This window comes from Cyprinodon tularosa, unplaced genomic scaffold, assembly GCF_016077235.1.
Source record: "Cyprinodon tularosa strain WSP-4 unplaced genomic scaffold, ASM1607723v1 ctg349, whole genome shotgun sequence".
Taxonomy (NCBI): Eukaryota; Metazoa; Chordata; class Actinopteri; order Cyprinodontiformes; family Cyprinodontidae; genus Cyprinodon; species Cyprinodon tularosa.
This window is the reverse complement of record NW_024039062.1, coordinates 1,271,951-1,291,547: the sequence shown is the minus strand read 5'-3', so window position 1 is coordinate 1,291,547 and position 19,597 is coordinate 1,271,951. Positions and strand designations below refer to the sequence as shown.

Sequence of the window (19,597 nt, the reverse complement as noted above, 5' to 3'; positions counted from 1 at the left end):
AGAAGAATATTTTCTGGTAATGAACCCCTGAAACGGGGGAATTAGAAAAAGGACCATCTCTTGCTCATATTGTCACATTATAAATGTACTGTTAAATTAATTATTAATAAGTTAATAGCTTGTTTGTTTGTTTTTTAAACATTGAATGTATACATTTTCCACAAAAATTGACTGAGTGGACAATTTAATTTCTGTTGTTGTTAAAGATTACCAAGGTAACCGGCTCTGGCTGCAGCTTAACGTTATGTTTAGCAATCCAAAGTATCATTTGAGAGGAAACCAGCACAGTAATTTAAAACAATCAGTTTTAACACTCTTTAATGGACACCCTGTAGCCAATCATAAAAAAGTAAGCATCCAGATCATTTACGTTTATTAAAAACCAGAAACACGCTATTTTTCATACTGACCCTAAAATAATTCATGATCATTCATCTGTTATTTGATTTTGACACGAAGAATCAAACAGAGATACGGATCAAAGGTTTTGCCCTCCTGCTTTTTGTCCAGAAGCCCCAGGTTGCATAACTAGTTAATGTTAGAAGGTTAATTTGTTGTTAGTAGCTTCCCAGCTGTAGTTCTATTAGCGCTTTATATGAAGATCAGGACTGGGAGGGGCTCTTCAGCTGAAAGAAATAATTATTTTATGTTTTATTCAAATTGAATAATCCAGATTGTTTTTTGTAAGATTTTTTTTCTGTACTTTGTAAAGAATTTGATGCATAGATCTGCAGAAATCTACTAAAAAGCAGCATTAGTTTTGATGATCCTCCTCGTCTGACTGTACTATAGCTATGTTTCTGAAAGTCTGTCTCCTGTTGTGTGAACTTCAGGTGATAGGATTCTTCAGTCAACGTCTGGAGCAGGCTGGAAGTGACCTGTCAGTGGAGAGGGTTCAAGAGGTCATCATGAAGGGAGCCCAGGCCCTGCCTACAGACAGACTGAAGGTAAAACAGCAGACAGGACAGCAGAACACAGAGCTGATTGTTAATGAAGGCTGTCTAAAGATAAGAGAAACAGTACATGTGTAATGTAAACAGGCTGCAGACCCTGAGGTTCTGCATGGCTGCAGGGTAATAGAAGACAAACTAATGAGTCTGCCTGCACAGACGAATGGGGAGTGGGGGGGTGGGGGGGAGTATTAGATGTTGATGTAAAAAGGTTCAAGGAAAAGATGAAACTGCTACTGAGACAAAAAGACCAGAGCCCACTTCTCATCAGTATTAATGCAGATCTCCCTTCCATCTCTGCCGGCCTGCTACATGTGAACATGTAATGACATTTCAAGGATATGGGATGGGGGAGCTGGGAGGCACTTTGTCATGGACACATAAGATTGTAGGGAGAGGGGCGGGAGGGGACATAAATCTGCCACAGCGCCTCGTTACCCTATCCTCCTGGCGGGTTCGCTAACCCCTCCCGTCCCAAAGCTCTTCCATTAATCAGTGAGGGAATATGTTACCAGGGGTCTCCTCACAGCACTCCCCACCAGCACAGAGGCTCTTAATTGCATGTTTCATCATGTGTTTCATGTTCTATACTTGGCGGCAGGCTGCGAGGCATTTGTCTCACTTGCCGATGCCGAAGAGGGATGGCGTATTGCCATCAGTTTATGTGCGTTCCAAGTCTCACCTCCCAGTCAGCACCTCCAAGCATTAATGCTGCAATCAACCATAAATCCAAAGAATTGTACATGTGTATAACCCTGCTATGTCCTTCAGCGGGACTGGTGCTCATGCAGCGCACTCTGCACCAGCTGAAACATACATGTATGTCATTTGTGCTGCTATAACTAAGAGCATGGCTTCATTGGCCTTGGTTGAGTTTCACATTGACTTTCCAACCACCTGAAAGCTTTCCAGCTCCACTGGGTGACATGAAGCAAAAGAAAATATCTAGGCAATGTCTCCTCTGGGAGGAGCCCGTGCCGTCTGATGGTACCATCACTCAAACTCACAGCTGTCTCTCCTCTTCTGCTTTCCTTCACCCTATGAGCTCATCCTGCTGTTTTGCCCCCAATCTAAAAAGAACGAAAAAAATCCATATGTTAGATGAATGTTGTATGGAATTGTCAATGAGTCGATAATTGCTCAGAAAAAGGAGGATTGGTGACTCAATCAGTCGAGCCTTCAAGGAGCGGCCTGAGGAGAGAGGATGTGGAGCCCTGCCGGCATCCTCCAAAGAAAACAAATTGAGTCAAAGGATGTTATTCATCTTGGTTGGTCAATCACAAGTGAAGCTGGCCTATTCAGTAGTAATTACTTCCGATGAGGAGGAGTCACTGTGGTTTGTATGTTGTTGTTTTTTTCTTCACTGAGGTGGGATCAACAGTGAAAAAATTAATGCCAGATGGAATTTTTATGTTGCAAAAATTGTTGAACCCCCCCAGAAAAAACAATGGCGTATCGATGTGACCCAGGTCCCTGGTTTCCTCTTGGGACACCAAAACGACACTCTGGAGGCTGAATGGTAACCCTTTCCTCTGCATCAGGAAAAAAAAGTATTTTAGTTATAAAGCTATGACTATTTTTTATTGTTTACTTTGTGAAATTGCAGCAGCAACATTTCAAAAACTCTGCTAATAATCAACAAAACAGTGAGTTTTTAATGTGTGCATGGGAATATAAACAGTTTCAAAATCTAAAAATCGAACTTGTCATAAAGCTTTAGTCCATCCTTTCCCTGCAGACAGGCATAACCATTATCTTTCACAGATAAAAATCAATGTTTTTATGACTGAACTATGCTATGCTTTATTTTTTCAAAATATTTGTTTGATGGTATTTTGATTTTATACAGAGAATCAAGGTTAACATGAAGTTTACAAGATTTAGCAGTCATTTTTTTTGTGTCCTTTTAGAAATGTTACAGGCAGGATTAGAGCTGTATTGGCAAAGTTTTTGGTATCTCTTAATATCAGAAACTGCCCCATGTGTACTGTTGACAGAGATCATTTCAACCATGACGGGTTTGATTTGTTTCTCTGGAAACGATTAGTCAAACACTGCTGGTAGCTGTCAAGAAAACTATTTCTCTTAGACCTTAAACAAACAGATCCTTGTTATTTTAAGCAACAAAGATCAGTGTTGACACTTGAGTACAAAGGGCCGCTTCCTTTGAAGGAATTAGAAGCATTTAGACAAAAAACCTTGATGTGTAAATTAAGCTCCAACTGAGACAATGTGTTAAAGACGGTGTAAATACCACAAAGATGACCCTCGTTGTCTTGTCACTCTGATGTCTCTGACCTCGTCTGTCGTTGTGTGTGTTGTCTCAGGGTGTTTGGTGCTCATAGGCAGGGCTTGAGGAATGTGTTGTTTAGCCTGTCCAGCTGAAATCTGCTTTATTGAGCACTGATAGCCTACAGACTCTCTGTCTCCTGGTGGGGGCAACGGATGGAGGGGGTGAGGCAGCAGTAATTATCAGCTGTCCCTCAGGTTACTGGTTCCTCACAGCCCTGATGGCTTCTGACCACTATATTCAATTCATTTTATTTATATAGTGCCAATACACAACACATGTCACCTCAAAGCACTTTACAGTTCACCAGATCATACACTCAAATTGATTCAAAGTTTTCTATTTAAGGAAAACCAGTTGATTGCATCGACTCATTGACTCAAATGCAAGCCCTCACACTCAGCATACTTGTAGCAACAGTGGAGAGGAAAAACTCCCTTTTAACATGAAGAAACCTCCAGCAGATCCAGGCTCAGTATGAGCGGCCATCTGCCGAGGCCGACTGGGGTTCCAGAAGCAGAGATACAAAAAGCAGCTGTAAAAGCGACCCCGTCCAGGAAACACACAGCCAGGCAGACGAGCTCTGAGCCAGCTCCCATGTCAGAGGATGAAGAGAGCATATCCAGCCAGTCAAAGTCAGAGAAACAGGACTACACATGAAAAACTGGCCGATCTCCAACATCTATAAACTGAGGTGTTGATGGAAGCAGCAGAGCTGATATTTCTCTCCAGGATGGTGTCGCAGCAGGAACAGGCGAGGCGAAGCTACTATGGGAAAAAGGAGAGAGAGCAGAACGTCAGAGGTTGAACTAACAGATTCTGCAGAGTGGAAGAATAGAGATAGAATGAAGCAAAATTATGAAATAGGGGTCCCTATGTCCTCCAGAAGTTTCAGCCTATAGCAGCATAACGCTAAGGGTAACCTGAGCCACTCTGACTATAAGCTTTATCAAAAAGAAAAGTTTTAAGCCTACCCTTAAAAGTAGACAGAGTGTCTGCCTATTTTTGCAATATTTCGCAGATGAAAGAAGGAAATTCTAGAAACCTCTTTGATATGGGATTTAAATGACAGGTCCTGATCAAAAACAACACCAAGATTTTTTACTTTATTATCTGAAATCAGTTTAATCCCATCCAAATGAAGTGACTGGCTAATCAGATTCTTTTTCAAGGACTCTGGTCCAAATACTCTAACTTCTGTTTTGTCTGCATTCAGAAGCAGAAAGGTAAGAGTCATCCAGGTTTCAATGTCTTTAGGACATGTCTGTAATCTATGTAATGGGTTAGCTTCATTTGGATTTATAGACAGATAAAGCTGAGTATCATCAGCATAACAGTGGAAATTAATCCCATGCTGTCTAATAATGTACCGATTGGGAGCATATATATAGTAAAGAGAACTGGTCCTAGCACTGATCCGATAACCCTTGAGCATGTGGAAGATTTGTCATTACCAGGAACAAACTGAATTCAATCAGATAGATAAGATTTAAACCAGTCTAGTGCTGTTCCTTTAATTCCTACAAAATATTCAAGTATTTCTAAAAGAATATTATGGTCAACTGTATCAAATGCAGCACTGAGATTTAACAGGACAAGTACAGATACAAGTCCAATATCTGAGGCAATGAGAATATCATTAGTGACTTTCACCAGAGCTGTTTATATCCCCACACTCACAAATTTCTATAATAACACCAATGCATCCAAACTAACCTGTCCTTATAATACAGTGTTTACACCCTCTTTATGATTGACATTGTCCTTCATAACCAAGCACTGATTTAGTTACTTCCGTCCTTAAAACCAAACTTGACCAGGAGATATTTATAGAACATAACAAAGTCCATTTCATAAGCCTTGGACTTCTTTACCTGCATGCAAATTCAGTTGTGTACTCTGGGTTACGTTTTCTCCGTAGCTGCATTCTTCTGCGTCTGGCCAAGATCTGGCAGGTCAGCAGCCTGTAGAGGAGGAAAGGGAACACAGAGTCCTGAGTGGAGATATGAGGCCAGCCAGTCAGTCTGTGTTTAGGGCCGAGGGTCTGACCGGCCGGGACCTTTAGCTAACTGATCTGTTCTCCAGCCAAGTGGGTCCAGACAACAAACTGGAGGAGGGGGTTAATAAGCAAGGGCGATAGTAAACCTCTGGAAATATGTAGAGAGGAAATCCCAGCAGAGACAGAATAAAGGGCAGATAAGATTAATGATGAGGATGCTTTACTTGTTCTCCACAGCCTGCAAGGGATGTTTTTCTTTAGCCATATCTAAAGTTTCCTGTTACCCAAAATCCCCAGCTGTGTCTGTCCAATATAGAAGTAGAAGGAAAACAGTGGCCACTGTGACTCAGGGATTTTTTTCTCTGTTTTCTTATGATGCATTCGGTGTCTAGAATCTTGGCTTGTATCTGTCTGATTTAATTTTTTTCTAAAAACATTGCTTTGGGAAACAGTCAAGGGAAAATATGTTAAAGAGCTCAAATACAATCTTTCCTCCCTTTTTAATCTGTTGTAAGTTTCTCAAAGCATGTAATACACAAACTGGAGTTTTACTAAATGTGTAAAATGCCTTTAAAGGAATCCATCCCCTGCTGCAGCAGCAATAGTGAAAAAATGCTTCAGCTCTGACAGTGAGCTACGAAGCTTTTGAAAATAAATGCTTTGGTTGTTTAAAACGTTTTCATTGTTTCTCGGAGTGAATGTATGGGTCAAACAGTGAAGTGATTCATACCATGTGAGCAGACTTTTAGAGGTAAAAGGATTTTGATCCAACAAAGAAAAATTTCTGATTGGACAAAAGGCATGCGTCCTTTTTAAATAAAATAATACATTTTAAAGGATTATCAGTTTTTTATAAAACCCATTTCTGCCCTTTTTCCCCCCACTTTTTGATTCTTAATGTTATGTCACAAGTTTATTCATAGCTTTCTTGATTATTAATTGTAAATAAAAATAAAATAAATCCAAGAATTAAGCTCTGTGAGGGAGCTCCATCATCTGAGAATGAGAGAAATAAACCACAAGCAGTTCCTGAGGGTTTAAAATAAAAGTAGTGTTTGAAATCAACTTTGATCAGGCCACCTTACAGAAGTTTACCACCTTAACACCAGGCCTGTCTTTGCCATTGTTTGCAGCCTGACTATATCTAATTGCTTGTAATGTTGGATAACTTTCTTGCCAAACCATCTACAAAAACCATAAAGAATAACACAGCCTCCACAGTTTCTTCATTTTACTTTATATTACAAAAAACAATGAACAAACTGCATTTATTAGCTTTGATATGGGATCTATGCCTTTATTTGAAGACATAACTGCTAAGAAGGGGGCAACAATACATGCATTATTTAACAAAGAATCCTGGACTGAGGCAAAAATAAAAGTATTTTGTTTTGGGGTTTTAATAGTATTCTTCAGAGCCCTGGTCTCTCTTGATTTATGGTCAACAGAATCTCTTCATTTCTTGGGCATGTTGGGATGTGAGGCATGTTTCAGACAGACGATACGAGCATTGACATTATTAGCGCCTAATTTGCATTGTAATTAATTAATGTGAATAAATATCTGATAGATTGATGGAGCAGCTTCAACAAACCAAAATTCCAAGATGCTGATGAAGATTCTCAGTCATCCAGGTCATAGTCTTTCCGTAAAAGTTCAAAAAATATCCACTGGACTTGGTTTCCAAGATTTTAAGACGTTTCACCACCTCTCCAGGAATTGAGAAAGCATCCTGGAGAGGTGGCGAAACGTCTTCAAATCTTGGAAACCAAGTCTAGTGGATATTTTTTGAACTTCTACGGAACAAAATTCCAAGAGTTTAAAAAACATTCACCAAAGGTCCAGACATGGTCAATAATCTATTCTCCGTTATTACTGGAAAAGTATGGTTTTGTTTTTACAGAAGAGAACAGCATCATCTTACACCCATCACCACTTCTATGCCTAAGCATTTATAATCTTATGTGCCAAAAAAACTGAACTACATTTGTTTATTTAATTTGGATGTTTTTTCTGCATTAAAAAAGACCAGATTTAGCAGGTTTTCATCTTTTATTTGTTATGTTGATGTTGCCATATAAACCAAGAAAGAATTATTATTGGTTGAGTAAAAAATGTTCACCTTGTCTTAGTACACTTACAGAGTAACATCTGCACTTGCTGTGAATGGACTTTAACATCTAATTGGCTTAAATTTTAATTTCTGTAGATCACAAGAACTTAACTTGTTTTATTCTAAATAATAACTGAATAAACCATTTTAGTTTTACTGGTATTTTGATAGTGAACTTATCAGCCTACTGTAGCGAAATTTATCAAAAACCACAAAGGTAAATTTAACAAATCTGCGAAATGAACTCTAGAAATATTACTTACTATTTTCTATAGACATTGCCTCGAATTGACCGAATTATGCCCCAACTAAGAGTAGGGCATAAAAAGCTTGTTATAACATAACCTTTACACCCAAACAACCCTTTATTCCAACAGGTGGGGAATAGAAAGTAGTTTTTAACTAATGTCAGGTATGCTTAATAACACCCTTCTGATCAAACTCAAACTAACCCATACATGAGAGCTACTCATCATCATCTTGCTGCCAGGTTAGATTATTTTATCGTACATTGCAAGATATAGTTGCATGTTTCCCTGGGTGAATTAAATCTGTCACTTTAATTAATACCACACATTCTGACAGTGTGTTGACATAGCCAGGTTTCCTAATTAATGCTTTAATGATCTTTTATTAGCACAGTAGCTTTACAATATCTACACGCAATTATAATCGCATTAATCTCCTCAGCAACCTTCTGTCTCTGTATATATGGTGATATTAAAGTCAATATGTATAAAACATTTCTAATTATAAGAAAAAGTTGGGAGAAGTTTTTCTTTTTTCATCCTCTTGGTAAATTGAAGCTGGGGTTGAGTTATTGTCACCATCAGTGTCATATGAACATTTGATGAGTTGGTAGACTGAGACGAGTCACCTGCATAGAAATGCCATCAGGGTAGTACAGCTTCTTCATTGTGTCTGGCCATCACAATGGTTCTGGTGTGTGTGGTCTAGTCTCTCTAGCCTGGCATATGGCCTGTGACCCCGGAGCCCCTCTGTCTGTGTCATTATGATACCGATAGCGCGGCTGTGAATAGAGGCAGTCAGGACAACACATAAAGGCCACGGCGTCTGTCTTTCAGCGCAGACTGATTACTGGACTGCGTTCGTGCTCATACATGCATGTTTAGACAGGATATAATGAGGTGCCCTTGTATTATTGATGCTCTCTGCTCCTGCTGCCTACCTGCTGTTAGGTGGGCTGGCAGATGCTTGGTTTGGTCTGCTCGGTGGGCTATCCTTCTGAGTGAGGAAAAGATCATTCAGCATTTCATATGAAAAGATCTTACACTTTTTTTCAGAAAACAGAATATTGTATGGAGCCACTGCTTTATTGTGATCATGATTACTTGTGTTTTACATCTTTGGTTACAGTTTTCTTTTGCAGAATTAAGCAAATACTATTAATTATGTAGGAAAGAACTCCCTTTGACTGGCAAAGAACAGAACATTAAACATTTAGCTGTGGAATGTTAGACTTAGACAGACTTTGTCATTTTGTACACATAGAGAGTATATAAAAAGAAATTTCGTTCAGTACAGCTCTCAAGACACTTTCATTTTTTAAAGTGAGGCTGTGATAAAGGTAAGCAGTAATGATGATGTAAACGTACGACTGTATATTGGTTAGAGTTACAACATTGAGGTTGTTTTTTTTTTTTTGTCTTTAAATTAAAAAACCTTAATGAATGGAGGAAACAATTGCAAAACCTCTTATCTCAATCATAAAGTAAGCTGGCTGTGGTTTGATCCTAGTCTTTCTACAGTATTTCATCCCCTCTGCTCACTTTGTCCTGTTATTTGAGAACCCTAATGAGGAAGAAAGACCTAGAAAGAGGCACTTTCATCCTTTGAATGATAGGATGCAGCTGTGGCCCTTTTCTCTATTGAGCCCCCCAACATCTTGCATAGTAGAGAGGAGCACCAAAGGAGACAGTATCCACACCTTTCCATTTTACTCTGCAGACCTTAGACTTTCAAGACAAAACAGTCCAGTAAATCTACCGAAATGCACTGTAGTCAATGGGGGGGGGGGGGGGGGGGGGGTGTAATAAGCTGAGAACAGGGAGTTGGTGAATCACTTTAGCCTCTTTCCCACTGATATGAGGATTGAAGCAGGTTTTTCTAGCACGGGTTAACCTGCTAACAATCGGCATTTGGCTCCCTTCCCATTGTCAAAAAAGCAAACCCACGCTTGCAAGCTTCGTAGCCCCTCTTCCCACGCCGCTACATGTCTGGTGACACCATCCCGCTGGGTTAGCATTGATGTCAGGAATCAGGAAGGTAATGGAGAGAAACATGGAAGGATGTCAGGGCGTAGTCGGTGTGCTTTATTGTTCAACTCTCGTCTGTCTGAATCTCACCAGTGCTGTGCCATGTTTATCGAATGTAATCGAGTTTTTTTTTGGCTTGTTAGATCAGACACAAATGGCTCAGTGTTGTGACGTACATTTTTTGCTCTCAGTTGATCTAATGTAAATTGTTACAACTTACCCCTTTCCCACTGGTCGAAAAACCTGCTGAAACCCACAACCAATCAGCTTTTAGTGGCAGTGGTAGCAGCTCACTAACTCGTGTTGACCTATGTCAAACGACTCAGCAAGCCTCTCGGGTTAAAATCTCATTCAAACAGATAGGCTCCTATCGGCATACAGTGGGAACATATAACCGAGTCAACCCTCTAATTTACGTGATAACACTGAGCACAAAGTATGGGTGTTACAACATTGCACCAGTCTTGGCTGATTGAACAAGCCAAAACGACTCTGCTTACATTCGATAAACATGGCACAGCACCGGTGAGTGGTATTCGGAGGGACAAGAGAACAAAACAATAAAGCACACTGACTATGCACTGACTTCCATCTGTGTTGCTTTCATTCTTTACTTTCCTGATTTCTGTCGCACTGGTGACATCATCAATTGGGGGGACAGAGGCCAAGCAGCCTGCCAGCGAGGGGTTAGACCCAACTTTTTATGAAAATGGGGAATGGAACCAAAATTCTGATTGTAAGCAGGTCGACATGTGTTTGAAAAATCCACTCTAACCTGCTAATTTCAATGAAAAAGAGGGTTCTGTATTCGGATCGGAACCAAGCCGTAATAAGGTGATTTAAACCCAGGCCACTTGCCGAGTTCTCTGATCTACTTGGGTCAGTGAGCTGCTCCCACAGCCACTAAAAGCTGATTGTGAGTGAGAAATTGCTATTTGTGGCATAGTTTGGAAACAATCATATGATTCTGAATGTGAACAAAACAAGTAAATGATTAAGTTCAATGCAATTACCATCATGTGTATAGAAGTTGAGATGGTGGACGAATACCTCGTTGTTAACCTAAAAACCAGACTGGACTAGAGATACAACTAAGTATCCGTCAACAAGAACTGACAGAGCAGACTGTCCTTCGGCAGGAATCCTGCGAACACCTCCAGTGTTTGCAGCAAGATGCTGGATATCTTCTGTAAGTGTGCTATGGAGATTGAGATCTCTTCTGCCATCATCTGATTCTGATCTGTTTGGGTTACAGCACTTGTAGCACTTAATGTTCTGGGAACTCCTCTAGAACCTCTGAAGAAGATTTTACAAATCAGAATTCTTCATAAAATGGTGAACATCATGAAGAACCCTGAGCATGCTCTTCAGAAAACCCCTAAAGTTAGGGCATTTAATTCCCTTTAGGGATCAATTTTGTTCCTGAGTTCTTTGTGACATTGTTACAGATGCCTTTTTTTCATTTCAACTGCATCCTGTAAAACTCGCAATGTGCCCAAGTATCTAAGCAACCAGACGTTGTGTGCTTTTCAAAGTGGGAAGCAACTGCAGACCAAACTTTGTACACGGTTGTTTTACATCCAGTAAAACAACACGAATGTCCCTCATAATCTAATTCTTCAGTCTCTAGTGATTTAAACTCTTCAGAAATGCTTTGATGAACCATCTTGTGCTTCATTTAACATTGATGTACACCAGTTTGCTCTGACCAGATCATTTGATCCGTCCATCAGCAGGAATCTTGCATCCTTTGCTTCTGATCTTACATAAAATGGATAAATATACGAAAGAAAATGGCAACCTCTTTTAATTAAATTAGCGACTTGGCTGAGAGTTTTCTTGAAAGTAAAAAAATAGCCATCTCTAGTGTTGACACAATGATAGAAAAATAGAAAAGGCAACATATGTTATGAAGCTGATTACAGAAGCTACTTCTAATTGTACCTTTGACTTTTTTACACATTTCAAAACAACTGAATCTGTTGTGCTGATGATTCAGTGGAGAGAGATTAATGTCAATCAAAAAGAAACCCTGGTATGAATCATCTTTCACTGTCTCTAAGCAAAAAATGTTATTTTTGTTACCTTGAAAAAGTTCTGTTAACTTCAACATTTTTACCAATGTAGAGTTCATCGCCATGTCAACCAGCTTCAAGCGATGCCGTCTTTTTTTTCTTTTCTTTTTTCCTTACACTACATTAGTTAAGGGTCAAAACATGGGTGGAATGAAGAATTAAGATCTTTCTTCCTCATGACAAAACAGAGCAGCAACCACTTTAATGCAGATATTTCCAGAAAATGCACAGCACTCTAATAAGAGTAAAAATGAGGGTGGTTGGATTTAATGTTCCTGCTGTTGTTGGGCTGCCACAGTGTCCGGCATCTGACAAAAGTTTGGACACTTGAAGTTACATGCGATTTCATAAATTTTCTTTCTGTTTTGTTTGTGTGAACAGAAGTTTCCGGAGCTGAAGTTTAAGTACGTGGAGGAAGACCAGCCGGAGGACTTCTTCATCCCCTACGTTTGGTCGCTGGTCTTCAATTCGGGAGTCGGCCTCTATTGGAACCCGCATGGCATCGAACTGTTCAGTATGGACTCTGGCTGAACAATAAAAAACCAAAACATTGAGTCTTCATCTCCGTTCAGGACAGATGAAAGGACTGATGGTGTGGGTGTGTGTGTGTTTTACCATCTGTAGTACATGCTCGCTGCTTTCAAAGTGCCTCAACCTTGAACATGACAGAGTTCCATTTATGCAGCACAACCTTTTATTGTAATAACAGTTTTTTTCTTCAACACTGAAGCCTCGTCAGCGCTGGGTAACGGCGCGCTCTGCAGCTTCCAGATGTTTCCCCGTATCTTTCTGTGAGAAACGCACATACCCATTTCTGTTTGGCTAAGAAGCTCAGGTCTCTGAGAATGGATGATCACTTTTCAGAGAACAGGTCATTGAAAAACAAGATAAGACGGTACCTACATGTTACACAGCTCCAATGTACAATTTAGGTCCTTAACTGCATCGTAATAAACGTAGTTTTTAATATTGAGGTAATAAATTTAGGTTTTCTTTGGTTCCCTCATGAGAATAGCAGTGATTTATAACAGCTTTGTCAGTGAAGTTGCCGTTAGGTTCAAAAACAGCCAGAGAAATGTGATTGTTAACTTTTAGGGAAAATATGCAGTGTCCCTTGCCGTTTAATATTCCTTATTCATGTACAGTTTAATTAGAGCTCAGTACCCGTCCCTAGACGATATTCGCCTCCTGCATCACTGTGATTCATGCGATTCCATCGTTGCTTCCAGCCTGTATTCACTCAGCATTTATCATTTGTATCTTTCTGGATAGTCACCCACAGCAAGTACTTAAACTAGGACAGACAGCTCATTTCCTGTCCTGTTGTGCATAGCTGCAAATCTCTTAAATTTGTTACTTTCTCTGCATGTTTAACTTGAGATTAAGTTATTTATTTTCATGTATATTGTTTTTCTTATATGAATATGTAAAGAGGCATATTATGGAGGTCTAAATATAAATGATGGAAGAAGCAAATGGTGTTTTGCTGATGAGGTGAAAGGAGACATGATTGTTTCCAAGTGGGAAATTTTCCTCGTATTATTGCGACCTCAGCTTTCATTTTGGGAATTTACTTTAAAAATAGGAGTTTCAATAAAATGGTTAAATCGGCTTGTTTCCGTCACATTATTATTAAAAAATGCTTTAACAAAGATGTTAAAGCATTTCATAAGCAAGTCGTTTATTTTTTATTTGTCCCATTTCTCTTTATCTTTCTGATTTCTTTAAATGTTGCTGTTTTTCTCAGAAATTTTTAAGGTCATTAAACCAATCCTAAGATAATCTGAGTGAAATCAAGAAGCTCTTTTCCTAAAAATGTCATTAATTGAAAGAAACCAAGAGAGCTTTATTTGAAAGACTAATTGCCACACTGACTGAGAAACCATTAGAACCAGTCTGAAATCATGAAGTAGGCTAAATTAAATTAAAGAAAAGTTTATAAAATCCTCCACTGGTGATATTAAAAGTTTATTTCCAACACTTGATGGCAGCAGTTGCTGCCAAGGTCAGCAAAACCACTTAGGGTTTTTTTAAGTGGAAAAAAACAGTAAAACTGATTTATCTGTATTTCTAATTCTTCTGCCGCACAAATAATGTGGCATCATTGCTGCATAGGTAGCGTAATATCAGAAGAAGACACAAGGTTTGGATTGAAAATGTTTGCCACGCGATGACACCAACTGTACTTCTGCAGCTCCAACTTCCCAGGAGTATTACACACCATTTGGCTCTACTGTAAATGGTTATCATGACTGAAATTTCTCCGCTATCAAGGACAGTTTAATGGAAGCAATCAGATGTAAAGAATGGCTTACAGTAGTTTTAGCACAGGCCAGGCTGTAGGTTACAGTGACATTGGAAGCTGAAGGAGACTAAAGCGTCTCCTTTCTGTGCTCCTTCTCTCACCTGCTTTATTAATGTAGCAGCAGATGGCTGAATGGAGCTTTCCACAAAGTGACATGGCTCTCCTCTTTTCTATATGGAGCAAGGGGGCATTGAGAAGATGGATGAAGCATGGGATTATGGGATGGCTTGTGTGTTTTCTCCATGTCTGTACTTTGTCCTGAACTGTTTTACCAAAGCAGGACGACTCCAGAGCGAGAGGTCATACCCAGATCAGTTTTCTGCAGAGAATTATTAAAAGTGGGACACTCTGGAGTCTGGTTTTTCTAAAGTGCTGCTTACCCCCTGTGACTCAAAGCTCATTAACTCTACTGATTGCCTCTGCAACAGTGGGAGGTCGGTAAGTTCACCCGTTTTAGGATAAGGTCAGACCAGGAGTCAACCTCGATCATAACATGGAAAAAGATCTTAAATGTGTTAGGAAATGGGTACATAACCGCCCACAGTACTGCACATCTGACCTGGAATGATAACAGACTACGTAGGTTGGACATTTAACTAAAAGAATTTAAAAAAGAAAGATATAAAGACGAGACGGACACACTGACATGATCTTGATGTCTGCAAGATACCAAAGAACTGGTGACAATAAATGGAATGACAACCTCTGGTTACTCTCCATACCCCTCACTGAAACCAGCCTTTAGATAATAATAATAAAAAAGCCACTAATATTATGTACAGTACATATGAACATACATGGAGTTATAAGCCAGGCTTGCAACTAATTAAAATACAATCCAGACCCACTTAAGAATTTAAAGCATTATTCGTCCTTCTACTTCTAAATTCTTCACCATGTCTTGTGACATTTAGCTGTACAGTTGGTGTGGTTACATAAAAACAGCAGTGATAAAGAAATGCTGATCAATCCTTGTTCCTTCGATGGGTTGGCCAAGCTCCATCTTATATCAGAGATCTGATTGTTCCTTATGTCCCTAACAGAGCACTTCGCTCTCAACCTGCATATTTACTAGTGGTTCATAGAATTTAGGCTCCTCTCCTGTGGAACCAACTACCAGTTTTAGTCCATGAGGCAGACACCCTGTCTACTTTTAAGGGTGGGCTTAAAACATTCCTTTTTGATAAAGCTTACGTTTAGAGTGGCTCAGGTTATCCTGAGACATCTCTATAGTAATGCAACTATAGGCTTAGACTGTTGGAAGACATGGGGACCCTTTTCATCATCCTGCTTCATTCTATCTATTCTCCCATTCTGCTGAACATGTTAATTCAATCTCTAACTTTATGCTCTCTCTGCTTTTTCTCGCAGTAGCTTAATCTGGTCTATTCCTGTTTGGCTGTGACACCATCCTTGGATGTATTTTGTATTTCTACTTCTTTCTTTACGTCTGCTTCGGTCTCCTTGAACCCCAGTCGGCCTCGGCTGATGGCTGCACACACTGAGTCTGGTTCTACTGGAGGTTTCTTGCTGTTGGAAGGGAGTTTTTCCTCTCCACTGTCTTTACAAGCATGCTTGGTGTGAGGGATTGCCTTTGAGTCAACGAGTCGATGCAATCAACTGGTTTTCCTTAGATAAAAAACTTTTAATCAATTTGGCTGCATGATCTGGTTGAATTGTAAAGTGCCTTGAGATGACGTGTTGTGATTTGATGCTTTATAAAAAAAAAATGAATTGAATTGTTGGATCTAGAATTGATGTCACAACCAACAATGGATTTGCTAGCCAATGTGTTTGTCAACCAAGTTGAACACAAAAAGCAAAATACATCCATAAAATCCTCTTTGTCTACCATGCAAATTAAACTTACTGGCAAAAAGAAAAAGCATTTGATTGCACCTTCTGTTTGCATTTCTTTAAATTAACCACACACAGTGATATGCAACCTAAGATATTGAGTTTTCAAATGCTGAGAAGTACGTGCTTATTAGCCTGTTAGCTTGCACTTGTCTGGAGCAAAACAATCATAAAAGCACCTAGCAGTGAAAGTAAGGGCGTTATATTCTGATTCGTACAAAATACAATATCATAACAGAAAAATTTGTATGTGTTTAAGAAAAGTGTAAATCAGCCTTTTGTGTCTAATTTTGTAAAAAGAAAAATAAAAGCTAAAAAAATTAAATGTGTACAATAGTTGTCCAATATTTTTCTGTCACTGTGTTTCTGCTATGTGTTTTTTTGATCATAGGTTTTCGTACTGCCAATTTTGAACATTGCAGGTTTTTGTTTTTCGTTTCTCTTGTATTCATTGCTCCCAATGACATTCAAATTCTAGACAAAAGGTTCTCCTTTTTCTCATAAGTGTAGATTCCCCACTGGAGTTGTTGACAAATGGCAGACACGTTTCTTATTTTTCCTACACAATGAAAAGAGACACATCAGCTTCTTGCCTTTAACCCCAGGATTTTTCTTTTCTTTTTTTAATTATGTCTTGACATTTACCAGTGTGGGCGTTTTCTCGCTCTTTCTTTACAAGTTATCAGATGTGGAAATGGTGAAAAAAAAAACCCTCTTCTATCTTTTTAATTAAAGTTGTCTTATTTTCATCATTCTTATCTTAGTAGAAAGCGATCCCCTATAGTATATCCTATTTTGAGAGCAGGAATTTGTGCAGTAAAACCAGATAGAACATGCATGACCCTGAAGCAGTGCCTGTACTAGTATATTTTTTGCAAAGGCCAGGACTCCTATCTAGAATACTAATTGTCTCCTTCCCCTTGTAATTGTGTTTTACTCCACCCCACGTCCTCTTTAGAACCACCTCTGAAAGGCAATTTGATAGATTTAAAAAGCCTAACCAAGCATTCTGAATATGTGTAGTTTTTCTTTTTAAGACTTGGATCAAAGTAAATGTGTAATGAAGACAAAATGATGTCTGCTGCAGCTTTATTACTCACAAAGACAGAAAAGAGTAAAAAATTCTTAGGATAGCAGGTCATTTATCACAAATAACCTATATTTATTCCTTCATTCTAGATTTCGATAAAAGAACTTAGTTTTAGAAAGATGTGTGTCAGATTAATAGCATTACATTTGTATGGTTTTTGCATCATGGTTTTCCCTTTAAAATTGTTTTTCCCTTTAATGTTAGTTTAATGTTATTCTTTTGTCCATGAATGTGAGTTGATTTGTATGTTTTTGTGTTTTGTTTTAAATAATTTTTTATTCATTTTCATGTTTTACTAGAAACATTTCTGTTTATATTTGTTTCCAGAGTCTGATTGACAATCCTGCTTATTTTTTTTTTTGCAAGCTGAGCAGCAGAAGGATTTTTACTAAGTGTCAAGTAATCCAAATGAGACTTAAATAATGCAAACAGGCCTAAATATATAGATAACCCTCTACTAATATTTGGTTAAGTTTCTTACAAGTTGAAGAGGAAACTATGTGTTTGCGGGCGACTTGTAAAGCTTTGGTTTCAATATTTTTACCACTGTCTTTGCAGAATTGGTTTGATGTTAAAGCATGCTGAATAAACTTTAAGCGGCTGATTTTGGGGCCATTCCACTATCTTAAAGGTAAAGTCGAGGATGTTCTTTTTCTGGGTGGATCATCAAAATAAGTGGTCCTCCTAATTGTCAATCATTCTGGTGATATGTTTACGTGAGGCCATCCTATACGTGCTCGTCCCCATTTTCTCTTCCGGTGGTGAGTTTGACATAGTGGAAAAATTGCAAATCTTCTTTTGGAAAGTAAGCTTGTATGAGCGATGCAAACATCAACTTTTAGACAGAGCGTACACGAGGAAAAATTGACTTGTGCATGTTCTTACATGTGTTTAACAGACGTTCCCTCTTGGGAGCGGGTACAGGGTTGTGCATGTGCATTTTTTTTTTTTTAAGTGGAGAAGGCGGGTTTTTTCAAAAATTTGCGAAAATCCTCTAATATACCTTCCATGTTAACCGTTCTTGATGTGCTGCGTAGGACTGGTGTTTTCTCTTGCACACCCAATAGTGTCAAAGAGACATCTTAAATCAACCAAAGGTAGACATTTTATTGTTATCATTCCATCCAATACATCAGTACCACTAGCAGCAGCCCCGCATCATGAGGCTGCCTCTTCAACTCTTCTAATCATGCATCTCACCATTCTTCCCAAACAGCAGATGTTTTGTCCTGGTAAACTACTCTCAGGAAGACACTGAGCATGTTTGCGCATGGAGCTGCAATTTCCAGGTGAGCTTGGCAGAGTTGTAAGCAGAAGCTACTCTCTTGGCGAACACCTGTTCAGTTCATGTTTGCATAAACCCAGACTTAATATGGACAGAGCAATCTGTGCTAAAGAATCTTTCAGTTTAATTAATCGATTATCTGGTTGTTCATGGCTGCTAAAGAACATGTGGTTGGGCTGTAGCTGCTTGCAAATATAAATATCCCTGAAGCTGTAACTTGTGTTGTATTTTCACCATCACTGGTCTAAAATGAATATGGCCTTTGACCCCACCACCATGCAAAGTTAATGGACAGGATGTGGGTGCAGGCTGTAAGTGATGATTTTGTTTTCAAGTAACTTTAAAGAAAACATGCAGCAAAACTAGCGTGCTAATATATAGCATGTAATAGAAAACAGCCCCTGCTTCTCTCTGTGGGCGAGACTGGAGACAGACCCCTGAGCAGAGCTGAGATGGAAAAGGGTTAGATAAAACTGGCTACTTCCTGGAGTCTGGAAAACGGCCCCATGCACACACAAAGGGAAGGGAAAGAGGAGATGTGAGAGAAGGGGAGGGGACAATATACGACTGTGGCAGCCAGTCGCTTCCACAAGTCCCTCTGACAGACCTTCTTCCCCCTGACTGATTGTTTCCAGACTCCTGTTAAAAATGCTGCCCTGTCCCCCCTCCTCCTGCTCGGCGCCATTGGGATGGTCCCCCCACCTCAGAGAAAAAAAAAAAGTCAGCTCATCCTGACCACCATAATCATCAAACACCCCCTTCCAAAAAAAAGGCCTCCAGCGACTCACATTAACATACTGGAGAGTTCACCTCCTCCTCCTCTCAGGGTCTGCTGTGTTGCGGGACCTCACTGAGCTTCAGAGGACACATCCACGGACTGGAGACAAATGTTATTTTAGGCTATCCTGGATTCCACCTCATACATCTTAGTAAGATTCAAAGCACAGCAAAGGTTTTAATGTGCAGCTGATCTGGGACAGCTTCCTCTTCTGTGTTTTTCAAACTCTTTTGTCCATTTCTTTTACCATAAAATGTTTTTTTTTATTTGAATAAAAGCTGACCAGAAATCCTGGCCACAATTTTAGGGAAAGTTGACTTTTCTTTGAATTGTTCACTGTTTGTCAAGTGACAATCAACATCTTCATGGTGTATTTCTGGAAATAGGTTGGATTAACCCCAAATAATGCCTAATTCTGCAGTAAATAGATATTTTATCTTTGCCTCCGTACCCTGTAATAAATCCATGCAGTTCCCCAAATCAGTTGTTCAATAAAGGCCTCAGAGGTTGTCAAGACAAAGGATAGGAGCAGACAGGTCAGGAATGAAGTTGTGCAGGAGCTTAAAGCTGGGTTGAAAA

The 19,597-nt window shown here is 39.3% G+C and overlaps 1 protein-coding gene across 1 annotated transcript; it reads left to right on the top strand.

Annotated features, from left to right (window-relative positions):
- Positions 1-779: 779 nt before the first annotated feature.
- On the top strand, positions 780-13,312 carry dym (dymeclin). Its single transcript, XM_038294924.1, has 2 exons — positions 780-947; positions 12,085-13,312. Exons 1-2 carry the CDS (start codon positions 795-797, stop codon positions 12,232-12,234), a joined length of 303 nt encoding a protein of 100 aa, XP_038150852.1. The 5' UTR covers positions 780-794; the 3' UTR covers positions 12,235-13,312.
- Positions 13,313-19,597: the final 6,285 nt, after the last annotated feature.